Raw genomic sequence first — 21,520 nt, forward strand, 5'->3', positions numbered from 1 at the left:
AGCAAGTTGGGGAAGACAAACATACTTAAGAAGCAAGTTTGGGGAGGAAAGGGTTTATTCAGCTTACACTTCCACATTGCTCTTCATCACCAAAGGAAGTCAGAACTGGAGCTCAAGCAGGTCAGGAAGCAGGAGCTGATGCAGAGGACATGGAGAGATGTTGCTTACCTGATTGCTTCCCCTGCCTTGCTCAGCTTACTTTCTTATAGAATCCAAGACCACCAGCCCAGAGATGGTACCACTTACAATGGGCTAGGCTCTTCTCCCTTGATCACCAGTCAAGAAAATGCCTTACAGCTGGATCTCATGGAGACATTTCCTCAATGGAGGTTTCTTTCTCTGTAATAACTCCAATTAGTGTCAAGTTGACACATAAAAACAGCTAGTACAGGCCCCCCTTACTGGGTCTAGGGCAACACTATAAAATATGGATTTTAATAATCCAGCCTAATCCAGGTAAGATAGCAAATGGCATAGACCCATCAGAAATGAAGTACTTTTCAAGGAGGGTAGAAATACAGACAGGGTAGTAGAGGGATGTAGTTATAAATATAAACTAAAGCCATGTAACTATCAGAGGAGAGTTAGCCACATGGAGGTTTGGGAGTGACTGAGCTGTTTAAAGCATATTAAAATATAAAGCTGTCTGTATATCTGTCTGGGTGTGGGTGTGTGGGTGTGGGTGTATGTGTCCTCCATTCAGGAACCCATAACCTTGGGGTGGGTAGCAAGAAGCATGCTTTGTTACTGTTGCCAGGTCCATTTGATTAGTTTTAATTGACACTTACAACAATGGTGACATAAGTAATAAAGACTGATATTATATGGTACTCAAGACCCATGATTGCATGGGAAACACTTTTTTGACTGAGCCATCTACCCCTTAATAACTTTCTACCACATCACATTAGGATGTCCTTTGAAGATTTTTCTTGTGTATTTTGTACAAAATCATTCAACTATTACTGTTTTCTTACAGTGCTAAGATCAAACATAGGACTTGCATGTATTGTTTAGGAGCTCCTTCACTGAAGTATACATTAACTCTTTCCCTATATTTTTTATTTTTTGGACACAGAGCTTTCCCTTTTACCATTTTAGATGTTTATTGATGTTGTCTGTGCTCAGGTGTTGTTTATGCTGCCATATTTGTGAGACTACTTAGTGTATATATATAACCATTTTAGATAGTCTTGGGTTTTTGTTTGTTTGTTTTATTTTTGCAGATAGGATTTTTCTGTGTGATCCTGGCTGTTCTAGAACTTACTCTATAGACCAGTCTGGTCTCAAATTCATAGATCTTCCTGCCTCTGACTCCTGAGTGCTGGGATTAAAGGGGTATGCTGCCTTGCTTGACTGATAGACAGAAATCATATGTTCACTTTGTATTGGGGTATATTTATCAGGTTTTTGTTTGTTTGTTTGCTTAAATGAACAGAACTTACAGAATTAGTATATATGTACACTAAAAGATGATTTACTAGAGTTATTTATAGCTGTGGTCCAGGTCCAAAATGGCTGCCTTCCAACAGAAGGACCAAGAGCTATGGTCCTTAACTGTAGTTTAACCCACAAATCTAGATGTATCAGCAATCCCAGTCTAGTGCTGGGATCCTATAGAATTACTAGAGCACTGTTGATCTTCAGACTGCAATGGCTTCCCAAAAACCTACATTCAAATTTCAGCAATAGGATAGATTAACTTGTCCTGTAACTCACTCTGTAGAACATGCTGGCCTTAAAGTACACAAATACTCTGCCTGCGCATGCTTCCAGAGTGCTGGGATTAAAGGTGTGAACCACCACTGCTTGGCTGATATCTTTACTCATACTATCTTTTCGTCTTTTCACCTGAGACTAAATAAATGAATTTTACGCAGATCAATGGACAAATTTGTTGTAGTAAATCTCCAACCCCAATAAGCTCATGCAAAGCCACACAATTCAGTTACAATACTTTCAAGCTGCATGCCTATATTGGACAGATTTACCACTACATGTATTCTCTAGGTGTGAGATCCCTTGCTACTTTCTGCTTCTCCAGGCCATGTGATTCTTCTCCATCTTCCTTCCACCTCATCTTCCTCTGTCCTTCCTCCACTCTCTAAAATCTCCAGGCCCACTTTTCTTTCCACTGGTCAACAGACTCTAGCCTTTATTTGACCAGGGAGAAGGTTCACATTAAAATCACCCAAGTATGTTATCCATTCCTCATCAGGGCAACCACTCTTTTTTTTTTTTTAAAGATTTATTTATTTATTTATTATATATGAGTACACTGTAGCTGTCTTCAGACATGCCAAAGTGGCATGGGATCCCATTACAGATAATTGTTAGCCACCATGTGGTTGCTGGGAATTGAACTGAGGACCCCTGGAAGAGCAGTCAGTGCTCTTTTTTTTTTCCTTTTTCTTTTTTTTTTCCAGGACTTTGCGCTTCCTAGGCAAGCACTCTACCACTGAGCCAAATCCCCAACCCCGCAGTCAGTGCTTTTAACCACTGAGCTATCTCTCCAGCCCTCATAGAACTTTCTTATTCTTTAACAAAGAATAGGCTGAAAGGCAGCTTGAAGAATCAAAATTCTGTGTTCATAGCTATGTTTTGCCTACAACTTCTGAGAAGCAACAAAGGACAGCAGCAATATTTTATATACTTCTGGAAGATACCTGGACTCCCTCAATAGACAACTTGAAAGGATTTTTTAGTTTGTTTTGTTATGCTTAGTACTAGGGATTTTTTTTTAAGATCATTGTTTTATGGGAAGTATTGTCAGCCCAAGTCACATAACTTTAAGGTGTGTGTGTGTGTGTGTGTGTGTGTGTGTGTGTCTGTGTGTGTGTGTTGTGTCTGTGTGTATCTGTATCTGTATAAAGATAAATATATATTGTATATATTTTAGTTAAATATAAAAAATATTATTTGAGGCTTTATCAAATAACTTTGATGTGTTTTGTTCCTCCTTACTCATCCTTTTTTATTCATATCCCTCCCTACAACTTCAGTTGGAGATTGCTTCTCAGTTTTCTATTTCCTTCCTCATCAATGATTTCTATTCCCCTTTCAAGTCTCCCCAACCCCCCTCCTCCATTACCCTATTCCTGTATTTTTTTTTGCTGGTTTCTGATTATTCTATGGTGTATTATATATGGAGATTTGTTCCTAGGAGTGACAGATTCTGAATTGCCTCATTCAGTGTACCCTCCAGGTCCATTATTTATCAGAAAATTTCATGATTTTATTTTTCTTTAAAGCTAAATAGTATATATTAGTGTATATGTACTTCATTTTCATTATCCATTTCTTCTTTGAAGAACGTTTAGATTGTTCTCATTTCCTAGGTGTCTTAGAGTTTCCATTCTGTGCAAGGCAACTCCTATGTGACTAGTTCAGAGATTCAGTCCATTATCATCAAGATGAGAAGCATGGCAGCATCCAGGCAGACAAACTACAAACTCTCCATCTCCATGTCTGATGTAAAATTTTTGTATCTCTAAATCCTTTTATCTTTGTTGACTATAACTAATAACCTTCATCCTCTTAGTCTACTAACAGTTTTCCTTAATAGGTATACCATGGCTCAGATATCTCTAACATCTTGGGATATCCAAGCAACTTTAGCTTCACAGCTTCTTATTCCAGTGTCTGGGATCCACACATGACCTTCTGGGTTCCTCCAGGGATTGGGTCTCTTCTCCAGTTCTGCTGTCTGGTTGACTCCAATATATTGCTGTAATATTTTTGGTGATCATCCTATACTGACATTTTTTTTTAACATTTATTTATTATGTATTCATACAGCTTTCTGCCTGCATGTATGCTTGCAGGCCAGAAGAGTGCACTGGATCTGATTACAGATGGTTATGAGCCACCATGTGGTTGCTGGGAATTGAACTCAGGACCTCTGGAAGAGCAGACAGTGGTCTTAATCTCTGAGCCATCTCTCCAGCCCATGTACAGACATTTCTAAATTGCTGGAATTTTCCACTGCAGCTAGGCTTCACCAATAGCCTCTCATAGGCTTTCATTTTCTTTGCATGACCTCTTCGGTCTTGGGCTGTCAACTAACTGCAGTTGAAGCTGCATGTTCCCCAATGGCTTCTGTGACCTCTTACAGTGCCAAGCCTCAACTACTCTCCATGACCCCTTCATACCTTCAAAACCTGAAACACCTGGGTGACTCTCATTGCCAAGTACAGCCAAAGCACAAGGTACAACCTTGGCTATCTATGGAACACAGCTTCTTTGTGCTCTTACAAAACACTTCCCAGAAGACTTCATCTCAGTAGTGCTGCTCTCTTCCATTCTTGACTCTAAACCCAGATACATGTTGTTGAAGCTATTGAATTCTGCTGCTTGCTGGAGTTGTAACATGCTGCCCTTGTTCTATTACAGTATCACCAGCTTTCTGTTGTGCAACTCCTTCACTACCTAAGCTTGGCTGTCTTGAATCTTGTACTACAGATTGGTTTGAACTCTGAATGGCTGTCTCCTGGGATCACAGGCATGAACCACCACACCTAGACTTAAGCTTTTTTTCACCTAGAACTCGCTCTGTCCCTTGAACTGAGATCTGTTTGCTTTTGTCTCCTGGGATTAAAGTTGTGTACCACCATGCTTGGGCCAAAGTATTCATGGCCAGTATTCCTCAAGATCCAGATAAAAACTCTCTGTCTTCTAGCCTCAAGATCTGGATCATAAGGATGACCTCCATTTCTGGATTGTAGGTCCCTCCACCTTTAAAGTTCAAATAAAAACAATTACCAGGCAATAGTGCCTAAGATTATATAACTATTCCTTCTTCAACTGGAGCACAAAAACAATAAGCTTTGCTAGATGGAATCTTGACCCAGTTCACCACTCTCTTAATCTGTGCATCTCCTTGAACATAGCTCCATTCTACTACTTGGTGCCCCTTTATTCTTTGAAGCATAAATTTTGTACTTTTCCTTTTGAAGCTTGCAATGCTTGATCAAAATGTTCTTCATGTTACTATACCATAGAACAAAGTCTCTGCTTTGACTTAATTTGTCAATGCAATTAATGTGAATCTCTTTACCTTAGCCTCAGGTAGATTCTTCATACCAGGCAAAAAAAAAGCCACACTGTTCATTAGAAGACCACAAAAATAGTTTTTTAGGCCACATACTGAATTCTTCTCCACTGAAACCTTTGGTCCAGGTCTGCACAGTTCAAATTGCCCTCTGCACCAGTGTCTTCCATATTTCTACTAGGATGACCCATTAAGCCTCCCATAAAGCATACTTACTGCATTACAAAGTCCCCAAATCTACATTCTTCCAAACAAAAGCATGGTCAGGCCTGTCACAACAATACTCCAGTCCATGATTCCAGCTTCTGTCTTAGGTACGTTTTCCATTGCTGTGAACAGACACCATGAATAAAGGACAGGATTTAACTGGGGCTAGCTTATAGGTTCAGAGGTTCAGTGCAGTATCATCATGGTAGGAAGCATGGCAGCGTCAGGCATACATGTTGCTTTAGGAGCTGAAAGTTCTACATCTTATTCCAAAGGGAACCATAAAAAGATTGATTCATGGATAGCTATGAGGATGGTCTCATTGCCCACCCCCACAGTAACAACCTTCCTCCAATGAGGCCACATCTAATCCGACAAGACTAAACGTCCTAATAGTGCCACTCTTTGAGCCAAACCAATCACACTAGGTGTTATTAAGGTTTTTAGATTATGATACCTAGTGTGTTGCTTAGTGAATGGTATAACTGGGTCATAGAGTAGATTTATTTTTAATTTTTGTTTTCTCTGTGCTTATTGCTTATTCTTATCTTAGTGCTTATTCCTGTGAACAGACACCATGACCAATTTAATTTTATAAGTGTCAACATTTAATTGGGGCTGGCTTACAGGTTCAGAGGTTCAGTCCATTATCATCAGGGCAGGAGCATGGCAACGTCTAGGCAGGCATGGTGTAGGAAGAGCTGAGTTCTACATCTTCATTTGAAGAAAGCCAGGAACAGACTGAGCATCCTCAGGCAGCTAGGAGGAAGGTCTCCAAGCCCACCCCACAGTGACACACTTCCTCCAACAAGGTCACACCTTCTAATAGTGCCACTCCCTGGGCCAAGCATATGCAAACCATCACATTGGTTTGTCTTATTTTGTCAAGTAGCCCTGGAATGTCTTGCTGCAGATGAGACTAGTCTCTAACTCAGAGATCCACCTCAAGTGCTGGAATTAAAGGTGTGTACCCAGCTTTGTGTTTTGCTTATTGAGAACTTTCCATTCTTATTTCTAGGGTTTCTGGTATGCTGACTAGCAGTGAATGAGAGAAACTTCATTATACCCACAACCTCTGCAACATCTGTTGTTACTTGTTTTGTTAACATTAGCTATTGATGTGATGAAACATCATGTCCAAAGAGCAAGTTGGAGAGAAAAGGGTTTATTCTTTTGTACATCACTGACTTGTTCATCACCAAAGGAAATCAGGACAGGAATTCAAACAGGACTGGAGGCAAAAGTTGATGCAGAGGCCTTGAAGGGATTCTGCTTACTGGCTTGCTCCTAATGGTTTGCTCAGCCTGTTTTGTTATAGGACCCAAGACCACCAGCTTAAGGATAGTACTGCCCACAATAAACTGAAGTTCTTCCTCTCAATATTTAATTAAGAAAATGCCTTATAGCCAGATCTTATGGAGACATTTTCTTAAAATTCCCACCTTTGAGATTAACTGTAGTTTGTGTGTCACGTTGACTCAAGACTAGTCAGCACAGTATGGTAGTCTGCGTTAACATATTGTGTTTAGCATGCATTGTTTAGGCTTTCTGGCTTTCAGAGAGTTTCTTTGTTTTTTTTGTTTTTTTTTTTTTTTTTTTTTTTTTTTTTTTTGTTTGTTTTTTTTTTTTTTTTTTTTTTTGTTTTGTTTTTTTTTCCAGAGCTGGGGACCGAACTGAAAGCCTTGCGCTTGCTAGGCAAGTGCTCTACCACTGAGCTAAATCCCCAACCCCTTTGTTTTGTTTTTAAAGACAGCCAAATCTTTTTTTTTTATTAGGAGAATGGGTCTCTAGGGTAGGGGGTAGGCCCCAGGCCCTCACTGCACAGCTTGTTCATTGGCACTGCCTCCAGAATTCTGTGGCTTTATCACATCTGGAAGCTCTGGAGGACTAGAGAAGGGCTTGATGAGCAAAGCTTTGAAGATGTCATCTGCTTGAAAGGCCAGGCCCACTGTGGCTGGGACCTGTGGCCTTGCCGTTGACTAGTGAGTCCACATTCAACCAGAGTTTTTCCATCATTGAGGAGCAGGTCTTCCTGAAGAGAGAAGTAGGATTTGTGGAGAGGTCCTAGTACAGCTACTGCATCTCTGGCAGCCACTTCAGTATGCTCTTGAAGATGCGCTTCAGTTCGAACAAGGCGATCTCAACTCCTTGGCGTCCATAAAAATGGTCCATAAAGAAGGTGGTTTTGGGAGTTGGGCATTTAGCTCAGTGGTATAACGCTTGCCAAGCAAGTGCAAGGTCCTGGGTTTGGTCCTCAGCTCCGGAAAAAAAAAGAAGAAGGTGGTTTTGTGGCACCAGATCATAAGAAACACATCCATCCCAGCGGCTCCTTCTGACTCGACATGCCAGTGAGGCTGCTGCTTTCACAGTTTTTAATTAAGAAATTAACTGTTATTTTAGTGGGTTTTTTTTATTTTCATTTTTTTATCTTGAACCTTTTTTCTTTGTTTTTGTTTTTTTATATGTAGCGTTTTCACTATGATATGCCATGGGTATTTTATCAACTGGGTGTTCTCTGTGTTTCTTGTGTCTGTGTGAATATGTCTTAATTTTAGAAAATTTTTTATTTGCTTTTTTTAAAAATTATTTATGTATATGAATACACCATAGCTGTGTTCAGACACACCAGAAGGGGGCATCAGATCTCATTACAGATGGTTGTGAGCCACCACGTGGCCGCTGGAAATTGAACTCAAGACCTCTGGAAGAGCACTGACTGCTCTTAACCTCTGAGCCATCTTTCCAGCCCTTAATTTGCTTTTTTTTTTTTTTTTTTTAAGAGATAGGGTGTTTTTGTTTTATATTTTTTATAAAACACAATGACCAAAAGCAAATTGGAAAGGTTCATCATTGAAGGAAGCCAGCAGAGGATTCGAACAGGTCAGAAACCTGAGGTCAGGGCTGATGTAGAGGCCAAGTTGCTGCTTACAGGCTTGCTCCTGTGGCTTTCTCAGTCTTTCTCAAGCTTAGGGATGGGACCACCCATCATATCACATTTCGTGAGCACCTTTTCACATGCTTCTGTGACACCTTTATATCTGTATTCATGTATCTGTTTAGGTGTTGGCCTGCCTATTTTTAAATCAAATTGCTTATTTTACTATCGTTGAGTTTTAATCAGCTTTGACAGGTTTGGACAACACTCCCTTACCAGATAAATCTTTTGTAAATTTTTTTTTCTCATGTAGTGGTTGAGAAATTCTTTTCATTCTTTCCATGTGTCACAGAGCAGAAACTTTCTGACTGTCCTGGAACTCACTCTGTAGGCCAGGTTGACCTTGAATTCCTGAATGCTGGGATTATAGGTGTGTGCAACTGTCCCTGGCCAGAGGCATTTTTTTTTTTATTTTTTTTTTTTTTTAGGTTCCTTCCTTTACTGATGATGTTAGCTTGTATCAAGTTGCCAGAAAACAGTCCAGCAAACAGGTTTACAATGAAGTCCTGACTGCTCTGGAACCTGATAGACTGAATGCTAGTGTTTCACCATACCTGGCACCTTTTTGCTCTTGTTGAAGGTCTGGTCTGTGCCACTGACCTGGGATATTTCTTATAATTGGGAGATTTAATCTTTTCATGGTTCTCTTACATATTCTAATGTTTGTCTAGTTTCTCTGTATTCAAATCATGCTACTCTATCTTTTGCTTGATTGATTTTAAATGTTGAGGCTTTCTTTTGAGTTCTATAGTTGGATTATTACATTTTCAACTCCATATTTATTTCAGCTTGAGAATTCTTTATTCTTTCTCTCTCTGCTGGAGTTCAGCTATAGAGGGGTTCAGGTCCCAAAAGGGTTGTGTGTCACTGAGGGAAGGAGACAGACAAGATCTGAAGGTTAAACAGGATAGGTTTTGTGTTTACTCAAAAAAGAAAAGGGGGAGAGTGGGATAGACCTTTTATAGTTGCAGAGTAGTTTAATCACAGGCAATTTTGAAAGCAGACTTAATAATTCCAAGAAATGTATGATCTTTTCACAGACTGTTTTTTAACCTGTTTTATTCCTACTTTTCAATATCCAGAATGATGTTGGAGCCTGGGGTTAGCCATGCACTGACCAAATGGACAACAGTTTCAGATATAATGAAAATTTACTGATTGATCAGGACCATAAGAAGGAAAAACATACTTGTGGTATTATTTTGTCCTCAGGGCAAAGCCATGTTCAAAAAGTAGTAACTCCAAAAAGTGGATGAGCTAAATTTCACCTTGTGAGTAACTTGGAAAGTGAATACAAAAGGGCTACAGTTATGTTAAAAAGAGCAGGCAACAACAGTCATCAACTTTATTACAGTATTTTCTTTAAAAGAAAAGCAGTAAGTTCAACAAGCATTTAAGTCTCTATTACTCTCTAAGGTTTCCCCAACCCTTTATATTTCCTCCTGCACAATCTCAGTCTTCGTGTTCAGGAGGTACCAGACATTGAGTCCTGAGAAACAAACTTTTAAGAGCAATTTTCATTCCTCCTGAGGCATGATGCATTGTTTGCACCATGTAGTATAACAAGCATTGAGCTTTTTCTGTGCTCCTATGTGCTTTACTCTTACAATATGGGCCTGTACTCCTTATTCACTTCTCAAAGGAAGGTGCTGATAGCTTACTCTTTCATATATACCATACCATCCTAATTCCTTCAGTGCACATTTTTCTATATGACAGAAGGGATCACATCAGTCTAACTTCTTAACAGAATCTGCTCCCATGGGTCATACTAGGTCTTGCCATTCATTTTGTAAGTCATGTAACCAGGGAATCAATTGTGGGCATTTGCCAGGGGCCAGCTCCAGAGGGGATATTCTTTTTTGTTGGTTCTTCTTGAAGCATCAGAAGGCAAAGAATGTCAGTGGAGGGTATGTCTTACAAGATATTTAGGGTTGCTCTATAATAATAAAAAGCTTACTTATCTAAGTCTAAGTTATCTTGCTACTATAGCTGACCTGCCTTCTGTGATCCTCTGAGGCACCTAGCACCTTTTCCTAAAGCAGCAAAGAATTAATTAAAGCCTTTGTTCTATCAGCAGGAATTACACCTAACTTTCAGCCTGCTGGTTGGAAGACACAGGAAGAAACAGGGACAAAAAAAGTGAAAAGTGATTACAGAGTTTATTACTAAGTGTAAAAAGCTTTCTATGAAAGCTATCTAAGGGGGAAAGTGGAAAGATTATGGGATGGGGTTGGGGGAGGAAAATTTCTTCTAAGGGAAAAAAGTTCCTTCTATCTCTCTCATACCTCTTTATTCATGTATTACTTATACATCTTTCAGAATATATGATCACATGCTACAAAGTTCACAAGTTCACACAAAAAGTCAAATCATAAATTGATATAGAAGTTTACAATAGAGAATGTTTATATGTATATTTATTAGGAGTAATTAATCTAGCTAAACATCACCTGTCACAGATCCATAGGTTCAGTGTAAGTTTAAAACCAAAAGTAAGCTATTAGTAAAGATTTGTATAGATAAGCCCAGTCCTATATCTTCTGTCCTAGCACCTATAATTAATAGTTCTCTTTTTATGACCTTTGGTTAATTTTTTTTTTTCTTAAGGTTTATTTATTTACTATATGAATACACTGTAGCTGTCTTCAGACACACCACAAGAAGGCACTGGATCCCATTACAGGTGGTTGTGAGCCACCATGTGGTTGCTGGGAATTGAACTCAGGACCTCTGGAAGAGCAGTCAGTGCTCTTAACCACTGAGCCATCTCTCCAGCCCCTTGGTTAATTGTTTTACAACCTCTTGGAATGTGCTCTGAGTAGGAGAAAGTCTGGTTACCATCTAAAAGCAATTAACTGGTGACACATGGGAGACTGGCAGAGTTCTCACTGCAGTTTTGACTATGAGAAAAAGGACCTAATAGCAGTCCCACTATAAAAGAACTTAATAATCACTGATATTTAGAACTTCTTATAGGATCATCATTAATACTTAAGAAGTCATCTATTTGTCTATATAGCATCACAGAATAGTACATCTTCATAGTCCTGCAGAGATCTGCTCCAAAGGGGTGTGCTACACACACACACACACACACACAGACACACACACACACACACACACACACACACACACACACACACACACACACACACACACAGGAAAAGTATATTACTAGCAGGCATCGTTCCTAAAATGAGTTCCCCCAAGGCCTTTCTTCATAAACGTGAACCTGTTGCAGATTATATAATAATCCAAAGCAGGCTATCTCAGGCACATAACCTTCTAGTTCTTAGCTTATCCCATTATGAGTACTTGACAGGCACTATTCTATACTTGCTGAGTTCTTGCCCTCAACAGCCAAGTTATTACACTCGGGGTTTGGGTTCTTTGTTCCTCTAGATTGTCTATCCTTGGGACCAGGAATAGGTTATATATATATATATATATATATATATATATATATATATATATATATAAATTTTATATATATATATAATTTTTTTTTTAATTTTTGGTGCATTCAAGGGGTTACAGTGGGGATTCTTGTGTAGAAGTAGGCAGTTTCATGCTGTGTGGTTCCATGCTTGTGGAGACCTTTTCTATAGAATTATTTAGAGATCTGCTGTCATATAACTTCACATCCTCTACTGAAGTCCAAACAAAACTTTCCAAAGGAATAAAACATAAGGGAACTCCCACAACACATAGTATATAAATCATCAAAGATGAAAGTAAAAGGTTATTGGAGAATTGTGATATCAGTATGTATGGGTTTGTCAGGTGGTTACTATGCAGTCAGTCTATTCAGTCTCTCTTTACTGAATCTGTTTTCAAATTTTGAATTGTCTTCCTTATTCCACCAGTCTTGTCTGTGGTTTCTTTGCATCATTCAGACATTTGTTGCAATTTCCTTTGAGTGCAATGAAATACCTGGTAATTTTTTTAATTAACTGAATTCTTTCTTTTTCTTTTTCTCCCTCCCTACCCATCCACCCTTCCTATAATTTTTTTTTCTTTCTTTCTTTCATAGGGTTTCACTTTGTAGATCTGGCTATACAGGTTTAAAGATGTGTGCTACTGTCTCTAACTAAACTTTTCAAATTCTTTGATAATTGTTCTTTTAAATTTTGTGTCCTAGGATTATCTTGGCTGTTCATCTACATAGTTAAGAGAAACTATTGATTAATGGGTTTGATGGGAAATAGGCTATAGTTTCCTTTTTTTTCTCTTTGACCTGGTGTAAGGACTTTTTTCTTTGGTCTTGTGCTTGATGTGAGAATCTGGCTTATACAAGGTAGCTGTGTCATCTGAGCTGCGTAAGGTAAGATTGGTGGATGACTTGTTTAATTGTACCAGAGAAAAATGGTTCCCAAACCATGGGTAAGCAGCCAACCTGTGGATATTGAGATGGAAGTTTTCAACAGGAAGGATGGGATGAGAAAGGAGCATCTGGAAGAAAGAGAACTTATAGTTCCTGGGTTTAAGGCTAGGCCTGTGGGTTGTATCTCAGAATTTGGAGAGCCAACTGACAAAGCCAAGAGTATCAGAGCAAGGTGCTTTTTATATAAGGGTTCTGTACAGTCACAGAACTTAAAGAATGTCTCTGTATTTTAAAGGAAATTTTGGAATGACTTACGATCTGCAGTTCAAGTATCTCAACAATGGGCAACTGTGAATGGGAATAAGAATCTAATAGTTGGTCAGTGTCATAATGCTAGGCATCTCAGGTTATCTTCTGTATAAGCTAGAATCTTGAATAAGTAGGTTCCAATAGATGTGCTGGCAGTAACTTCTGAAGAGAAAATAACTTCCTTTTCCCATAGTGCTTGCTCTTTCCCAGGCTGGCCTTGAACTCAGAGAGATCTGCTTGACTCTGTAGTCCTCCTATTAAAGGCATGTACCACCTTGCCTGAACCTGTGCTTCAAGATCCAGATCAAAAGCCTGTCTAGTTCAAGACCTGAGTCATTGATGTGCCTTCCTTTTTAAAATTATAGTTCATTCCAGATATAATCAAGTTGACAACTGGGAATAGCCATTACAGTTTTTGATGAGTTTGAAAGACATAGAGAAAAAGAAAATGCTATCTGAAGTTAGAAAAGGTTGTTGTTATGGTTAGGTTATCTTCAGAGATTTAAGAAACCGTATTGGGAGAGGGACTTCTTAGAAGTTTAAGCACATTATCTCATTAAGAAGAGTTCTTTTTAAGAATGGTTTTTAATGTTTTTCTCTGTGTAGCCATGGCTGGCTGAACTCAAATACTCACCTGCCTCTATTTTCTGAATGTTGGGATTAAAAGCATGAGTGACCACTGCATGGCTTAATTATTTCATTTTGAATTGTGCATGTGCTTGTGTCTGTGTAATATTCACAGAACTGCAGGTTCCTTCAGGGTAGAAAGCAAAGTACCTTCCAGTACTATGATGATTAGTTAGTAGGGGTGAAGGCTCTAGATAGGCAGAGGTACCAGCTTGCTTTGTGTTCAATGAGTTCTATAGATGTTATCTTCAGTAATAGGACCTTACTACTAGTTATGGAGAGCAACCAGTAGTCTTGGCAAAAAGTCTGAGTTGTTCAGGGACTTCAGTAGGGATGCTTTGACCAACATGTATTAGAATAACTGATTCCTGGTACTGAAAGTGTGCCAGGTGCAAAACATGTAAAAGTGGGACATCTTCTCTAGCGTTTATTTTCAAGATTCCACTTAGATTTCATTTTGTGTATTTTGAGAGGTTTCTAGTGTAGTAGATTTCCACCTAACCTCTGACATGGCCTTTGTGTGTTCTTTTGTGTCTGGGTTACCTCACTCAGGATGATATTTTCTAGTTCCATCCATTTGCCTATGAATTTCATGAAGTCATGTTTTTAATAGTTGAGTAGTCCTCAAATGGGAACACCAGCATTTTGGTCATCATTCTTCTTGACCTTCCTGTCACCTGTGGATTGCATCTTGGGTAGTTCGAGCTTTTTGGCATTTAATATCAACTTATCAAAGAGTGCATACCATGTGTGTTTTTCTGTGATTGGGTGACCACACTCAGGATGATATTTTCCAGTTCCATCCATTTGCCTACGAATTTCATAAAGGCATTGTTTTTGATAGCTGAGTAATATTCCATTGTGTAGATGTACCACATTTTCTGTATCCATTCCTCTGTTGAAGGGCATCTGGGTTCTTTCCAGCTTCTGGCTATTATAAATAAGACTGCTATGAACATAGTGGAGCATGTGTCTTTGTTATATGTTGGGGCATCTTTTGGGTATATGCCCAAGAGAGGTATAGCTAGGTCCTCAGGTAGATCAATGTCCAATTTTCTGAGGAACCTCCAGACTGATTTCCAGAATGGTTGTAGCAGTCTGCAATCCCACCAACAATGGAGGAGTGTTCCTCTTTCTCCACATTCTTGCTATCATCTGCTGTCACCTGAGTTTTTTGATCTTGGCCGTTCTCACTGGTGTGAGGTGGAATCTCAGGGTTGTTTTGATTTGCATTTCCCTGATGACTAAAGATGTTGAACATCTCTTTAGGTGTTTCTCAGCCAGCCAGCATTCCTCAGCTGTGAATTCTTTTGTTTAGCTCTGAACCCCATTTTTAATAGGGTTATTTGTCTCCCGCGGTCTAACTTCTTGAGTTCTTTGTATATTTTGGATATAAGGCCTCTATCTGTTGTAGGATTGGTAAAGATCTTTTCCCAATCTGTTGGTTGCCATTTTGTCCTAACCACAGTGTCCTTTGCCTTACAGAAGCTTTGCAGTTTTATGAGATGCCATTTGTCGATTCTTGATCTTAGAGCATAAGCCATTGGTGTTTTGTTCAGGAAAATTTTTCCAGTGCCCATGTGTTCCAGATGCTTCCCTAGTTTTTCTTCTATTAGTTTGAGTGTGTCTGGTTTGATGTGGAGGTCCTTGATCCACTTGGACTTAAGCTTTGTACAGGGTGATAAGCATGGATCGATCTGCATTCTTCTACATGTTGACCTCCAGTTGAACCAGCACCATTTGCTGAAAATGCTATCTTTTTTCCATTGGATGGTTTTGGCTCTTTTGTCAAAAATCAAGTGACCATAGGTGTGTGGGTTCATTTCTGGGTCTTCAATTCTATTCCACTGATCTATCTGTCTGTCTCTGTACCAGCACCATGCAGTTTTTATCACTACTGCTCTGTAATACTGCTTGAGTTCAGGGACAGTGATTTCCCCCAGAAGTTCCTTTATTTATTGTTAAGAATAGTTTTAGCTATCCTGGGTTTTTTTTATTTTCCAAACAAATTTGCAAATTGCTCTTTCTAATTCTATGAAGAATTGAGTTGGAATTTTCATGAGGACATTGAATTTGTAGATTGCTTTTGGCAAAATGGCCATTTTGACTATATTAATCCTGCCAATCCATGAGATCTTTCCATTCCTGAGATCTTCAATTTCTTTCTGTAGAGACTTAAGGTTCTTGTAATACAGATCTTTCACTTGCTTGGCTAGAGTCATACCAAGGTATTTTATATTATTTGTGACTATTATGATGTATGTCATTTCCCTAATTTTTTCTCCTGATTATCCTTTAAGTAGAGGGAGGCTACTGATTTGTTTGAGTTTATTTTATATCCACACACTTTGCTGAAGTCGTTTATTAGGTTTAGGAGTTCTGGTGGAATTTTTGAGGTCACTTAGGTATACAATCTTATCATCTGCAAATAGTGATATTTGACTTCTTTATTTCCAATTTGTATCCCTTTGACCTCCTTTTGTTGTCTGATTGCTCTGGCTAGAACTTAGAATACTAGTATTAAATAGCTAGGGAATTTTTATTGGGATTGGTTCAAGTTTCTGTCCATTTAGTTTGATGTCGGCTACTGGTTTGCTGTATATTGCTTTTGTTATGTTTAGATATGGGCCTTGAATTCCTATTCTTTCCAGGACTTTTATCATGAAGGGTGTTGAATTTTGTCAAATGCTTTTTCAGTATTTAGTGAAATGATCATGTGGTTTTTTTTTTCCTTGAGTTTGTTTCTATAATGGATTACGTTGATAGTGAACTATCCTTGCATTTCTGGTATAAAGCCTACTTGATCTGCTAAATGATCCTTTTGATATGTTCTCAGATATGGTTTGTGAGAATTTTATTGAGTATTTTTGAATCAATATTCATGAGGGAAATTGGTCTGAGGTTCTCTTTCTTCGTTGGGTCTTTGTGTGGTTTAGGTATAAGAGTAATTGTGGCTTCAAAGAAGGAATTTGGTAGTGCTCCATCTGTTTCAATTTTGTGGAATAGTTTGGATAGTATTGGTATGAGGTCTTCTATGAAGGTCTGATAGAATTTTGCACTGAACCCATCTGGTCCTGGGCTTTTTGGTTGGGAGAGTTTCAATGACAGACTACTTCTGTAATTTTAGGAGTTATGGAGTGGTTTAAATGGTTTATCTGATTTTTGATTTAACTTTGGTACCTGGTATCTGTCTAGAAAATTGTCCATTTCATCCAGATTTTCAGTTTTGTTGACTACACGCTTTTGTAGTAGGATCTAATAATTTTTTGAATTTCCTCAGGTTATATTGTTATGTCTCCCTTTTCATTTCTGATTTTGTTAATTTGGATACATTCCCTGTGCCCTCTGGTTAGTTTGGCTAAGGTTTTTTCTATTTTGTTGATTTTCTCAAAGAACCAACTTTTGGTTCTGTTGATTTTTGTGTAGTCCTTTTTGTTTCTACTTGGTGTATTTCAGCCCTGAGTTTGATTATTTCCTGCCCTTTACTCCTTTTGGGTGTATTTGCATCTTTTTATTCTAGGTCTTTTAGGTGTGCTGTCAAGCTGCTCTCTCCTGTTTCTTTCTGCAGGCACTCAGAGCTATGAGTTTTCCTCTTGGCATTGCTTTCATTGTGCCCCATATGTTTGGGTATGTTGTATCTTCATTTTCATTAAATTCTAAATGGTCTTTAATTTTTCATTTATTCCTTGACCAAGTTGTCATTGAGTAGAGCATTATTCAACTTCCGTGTATATGTGGGTTTTCTGTCCTTTTTGTTGTTGTTGAAGACCAACCTTAGTGCATGGTGATCTGATGAGATCCATGGAATAATTTCTATCTTCCTGTATCTGTTGAGACATGTTTTGTGACAATTGAGTCAAGTGACATGTTTTGAGAGGGTACCATGAGGTTCTGAGAAGAAGGAATATTCTTTTGTTTTAGGATGAAATGTTCAATAAATATCTATTAAGTCCATTTGGTTTATAACTTCTGTTAGTTTCTCTATGTCTCTGTTTAGTTTCTGTTGCATAGATGAGAGTGGGTTTTGAAGTCTTGTACTGTTATTGTGTTTGGTGCAATGTCTTGTTTGATTTTAGTAAAGTTTCTTTTATGAATGTTGGTGCCTTTATATTAGGGGCATAAATATTCAGAACTGAGAGTTCATCTTGGTGGATTTTTCTTTTGATGAGTATGAAATGTCCTTCCTTATCTTTTTTGATAACTTTTTTTTTTTTTTTTTTTTTCGGGGCTGGGGACCAACCAGGGACCTTGCGCCTTCCTAGGTAAGCTCTACCACTGAGCCAAATCTAACCCCGATAACTTTTGATTGAAAGTGATTTTATTTGATATTAGAATAGCTACTCCAGCTTTTTTCTTGGGACCATTTGCTTGGAAAAAATTTCCCATCCTTTTACTATAAAATAGTGTCTGTCTTTGTCACTGAGGTGCATTTTCTGAATGCAGCAAAATGCTGGGCCTTCTTTTTTTTTTTTTTTTTTCTTTTCTTTTTCGAGCTGGGGACTGAACCTGGGGCCTTGCGGTTGCTAGGCAAGCGCTCTACCACTGAGCTAAATCCCCAACCCAATGCTGGGCCTTCTTTATGTATCCAGTCTGTTAGTCCATGTCTTTTTATTGGGGAATTGAGTCCATTGATGTTAAGAGATATTAAGGAATAGTGATAGTTTCCTATTATTTTATTGTTAGAGGTGGAATTATGTTTGTGTGGGTGTCTTCTTTTGGTTTTGTTGCAAGGAGATTACTTTCTTGCTTTTTCCAGGGTGTAGTTTCCCTCCTTGTGTTGGGGTTTTTCATCTCTTATCCTTTGTAGGGCAGGATTTGTAGAAAGATATTGTGCAAATTTGGTTTTGTCATGGAATATCTTGGTTTCTTCCTCAATGCTAATTGAGAGTTTTGCTGCATACAGTAGCCCAGGCTGGCATTCGTGTTCTCTTAGGGTCTGTATGACATCTGTCCAGGATCTTCTGGCTTTCATAGTCTCTGTTGAGAAGTCTGGTGTAATTTTGATAGGTCTGCCTTTATTTGTTTCCTGACCTTTTTCCCTTACTGTGTTTTAATATTCTGTGTTCTGTTGCATTTGGGGTTTTGACTATTATGTAATGGGACGAATTTCTTTTCTGGTCCAATCTATTTGGAGTTCTATACTCTTCTTGTATATTTATGGGCATCTCTTTCTTTCGGTTACTGGCTCTTTAATTTGGGAATCTTCGTTCTGTTCTATACCTTTTCTTAGGTTGGGTCTTCTCACTGTGTCCTGGGTTTCCTAGATGTTTTGGATTAGGAGCTTTTTGCTTTTTGCATTTTCCTTGACTATTGTGTTCATGTTTTCTATGGGACCTTCTGCCCCTGAGATTCTCTGTTCAACCTCTTGTATTCTGTTGATGATGCTTTTGTCTATGACTCCTGATCTCTTTCATAGGTTTTCTATCTGCAGGGTTGTTTCCCTTTGTGATTTCTTTATGGTTTCTCTTTCCAGTTTTAGATCCTGAATGCAGGGTTGTTTCCCTTTGTGATTTCTTTATGGTTTCTCTTTCCAGTTTTAGATCCTGAATGGTTTTGTTCATTCCTTTCACCTGTTTGGTTGTGTTTTCCTGTAATTCTTTAAAGAATTTTTGTGTTACCTCTTTAAGGGCTTGTACTTGTTTACCTATGCTGTCTTGTGTTTCTTTAAGACACTTATTTATGTCCTTCTTAAAGTCCTCCATCATCATCAGAAAATGTGATTTTAAATTCAAATCTTGCTTTTTCTGGTGTGTTTGGATATCCAGTATTTTCTTTGGTGGGAGAACTGGGTTCTGATGATGCCATGTAGTCTTGGTTTTTCTGTTGCTTAGTTAGGTTCTTGCTCTTGTCTCTTTCCATCTGATTGTCTCTGATGTTAGTTGGTCTTGCTGTCTCTGACTGGAGCTTGTCCTTCCTGTGGGCCTGTGATCTTTTCAGTGAGACTGTTTTTGGCAGAAAGAGCTGTGTGTGAAAGAGCTGTGGAACTGCCCCTTCTGTGAGAGCAATGGAGACTGAAAGGGTCCTATCCTAGGCAGGGCTTCAACGCCCCATGTGCTCCTGGCATGTCTCTATGGACAGTCCATGGAGATAAAGTGGGGTCCCATCTGTGGGCTCTGGGCTTAGGAGGGAGAGTGCTCCTGGCAGACCAGCTCTTTGTAGGCAACTTTGTGTCTGAGGGCTATGGAACAGCTCTGGGTCTTGGAGCAGATGGAGCCCAGAAGGGTCTTATGTTTTTTCAAGACATAGTTTTTCTGATCTCCAAGTAAGATTCATCTTCATTAAATATTCATCAACTGCCACTACATCAGAAACTACATAAAGTCTCACCAGTGTGACTGCCTTATACAACCTAAACAAGACAATAGACATGCTAAATTGGTTGACTCTGAGTCCCTAAATTTCACGAGAATTACAGGTTTAGAGTTGGAAAAACAGTCTTACCCAGAGAAAAACTAATTAGTTATCCAGTATCAAAGCAGTCAGCCATAATAATATACATGTCTTATTATTCTTATTATTTAGGAAAACATACATGTATGCATTTATGAACAGTTAATATTAAAAGAAGCCATGAATAGAAAGACAGTAGGTAGGGTGAGTTTGGGTAGAAAAGAATAAAAGAGAAATCGTAATTATAATCTTTAAAATAAGAGAAAAAATAAAAAAAAAAAACCAAAAGAACAGATCAGGGGCACTAACAACCAAGTCTCACATGACAGAAGTAGAGAATCATCTCTAACTAAAAATATTTGATGAGCATTTCTCTCCTAAAAATATTTGACTAAATGTGGGCAAAGATGGCTGAGCTCATAAAGCACTGACTTCTTACATCATTGCAGAACCTATTTGTTGGAAAGAGAAAATGAAACACTAAAATTTATCTTCTAAACTGTGTTTACACAATTTTTTTATTTGCCAGAGTAGTTTGTCTTTAATATTTATTTATTTATTTTAGTTATTCTTGTTACCATTTTTTTCCTGGAGGACATTTCCTCTCTAGGCTTTACTTCCTCCCTATGTCTGCAGCCAAGTAACCACATCTGAGTCAGGGTTTGTGGTTGGAATAAGAACTGTAGATCATCTATTAACCATTCTTAGTTTTGGATTCACAGAACCTAATGATCTACTCAGTTCATGCATTCCAAAAATCTAAAACAGTTACATAAAGGTGAAAGATAAAGGATTTAGCATTGAGTCTGCAGGACTGCATTTCCACAATTAAAAACTTTATTATTAGTCTTGGAGACTAATAATAATTTATTATTAGTGGATTTATTTTCTGAAAATTTTATTTCACAGTATTTGTTTATTGTTGGGAAATGAGAAGTTTGTTTTTAGTATCTTTTTGTGGAATCTTGAAGCACAACTGACTAATTATTTTTCTTTTTCAGCATTGTCATCTTACCAGAGATACTACAGTTTACAGACTGACTACTGGAAGGTCAGTGCACATTTCAGTGCTAATTTTGATTTGTGTGTTGAGTATACATTATACTTAAAGTGTATGTTTTAATGACTAAGAAGATGTGGAAATGAGAAAAGGGAAGTGCTTATTTTTAGTTAGATATTATCACCAGACTAATGTACAAAAACCTATGTTGGAGGATGAAAAGTATCTTAAGTTTCTTGTCTGCTTTTTTCTTCTTTTACAGTTATCTTATTTTTAATTATGTGTATGTTTTGTACATGTGAATGCAGGTGCTCAGGGCATCAGACTTCAGTGCTAGGAATATAGTTCAGATATGACTAGAGTCCTGCTAGTGCAGTATATTCTAATTACTTTCTTGCTTTTCAGTTATTTAACTTTCATTGTTATGATAAAAATACTTGACAAAAACAGTTTAATAGGGATTTTGACTATAAGGATGTCTTTTGTGAATAACAAGGTTTAATTAATCAAGGAAAGAGATCTGTCTTTGGAGCAATCTGTCACTGTGGGAAGTTACTACAGTTGGATGTCTTCAGTGCTTGCTAAATTACTGCAGGTCAGAAAACAGAGAACCATGAATACTAAGTAGTTGAGTATTTTATACTTGGGACAGAGCTTCCTACATGTAAGAATTTT

At 38.2% G+C, this 21,520-nt stretch overlaps 1 protein-coding gene and 1 pseudogene across 2 annotated transcripts in view; one reads left to right on the top strand and one right to left on the bottom strand.

Annotated features, from left to right (window-relative positions):
• The window catches only part of LOC116889612 (histone demethylase UTY-like), a 31,716-nt gene extending 10,396 nt beyond the window's left edge, over nt 1–21,320 (top strand). For both annotated transcript variants that reach the window (XM_032890539.1, XM_032890540.1), the window contains exon 5: nt 20,847–21,320. In XM_032890539.1, the coding sequence (XP_032746430.1) occupies nt 20,847–20,968 (122 nt within the window). In that variant the 3' untranslated portion in view covers nt 20,969–21,320. The remainder of the gene's footprint in view (nt 1–20,846) is intronic.
• Nucleotides 7,072–7,575, bottom strand: LOC116889614 (annotated as a pseudogene).
• Nucleotides 21,321–21,520: the final 200 nt, after the last annotated feature.

The sequence above is a fragment of the Rattus rattus genome, chromosome Y, assembly GCF_011064425.1.
Source record: "Rattus rattus isolate New Zealand chromosome Y, Rrattus_CSIRO_v1, whole genome shotgun sequence".
Classification (NCBI taxonomy): Eukaryota; Metazoa; Chordata; class Mammalia; order Rodentia; family Muridae; genus Rattus; species Rattus rattus.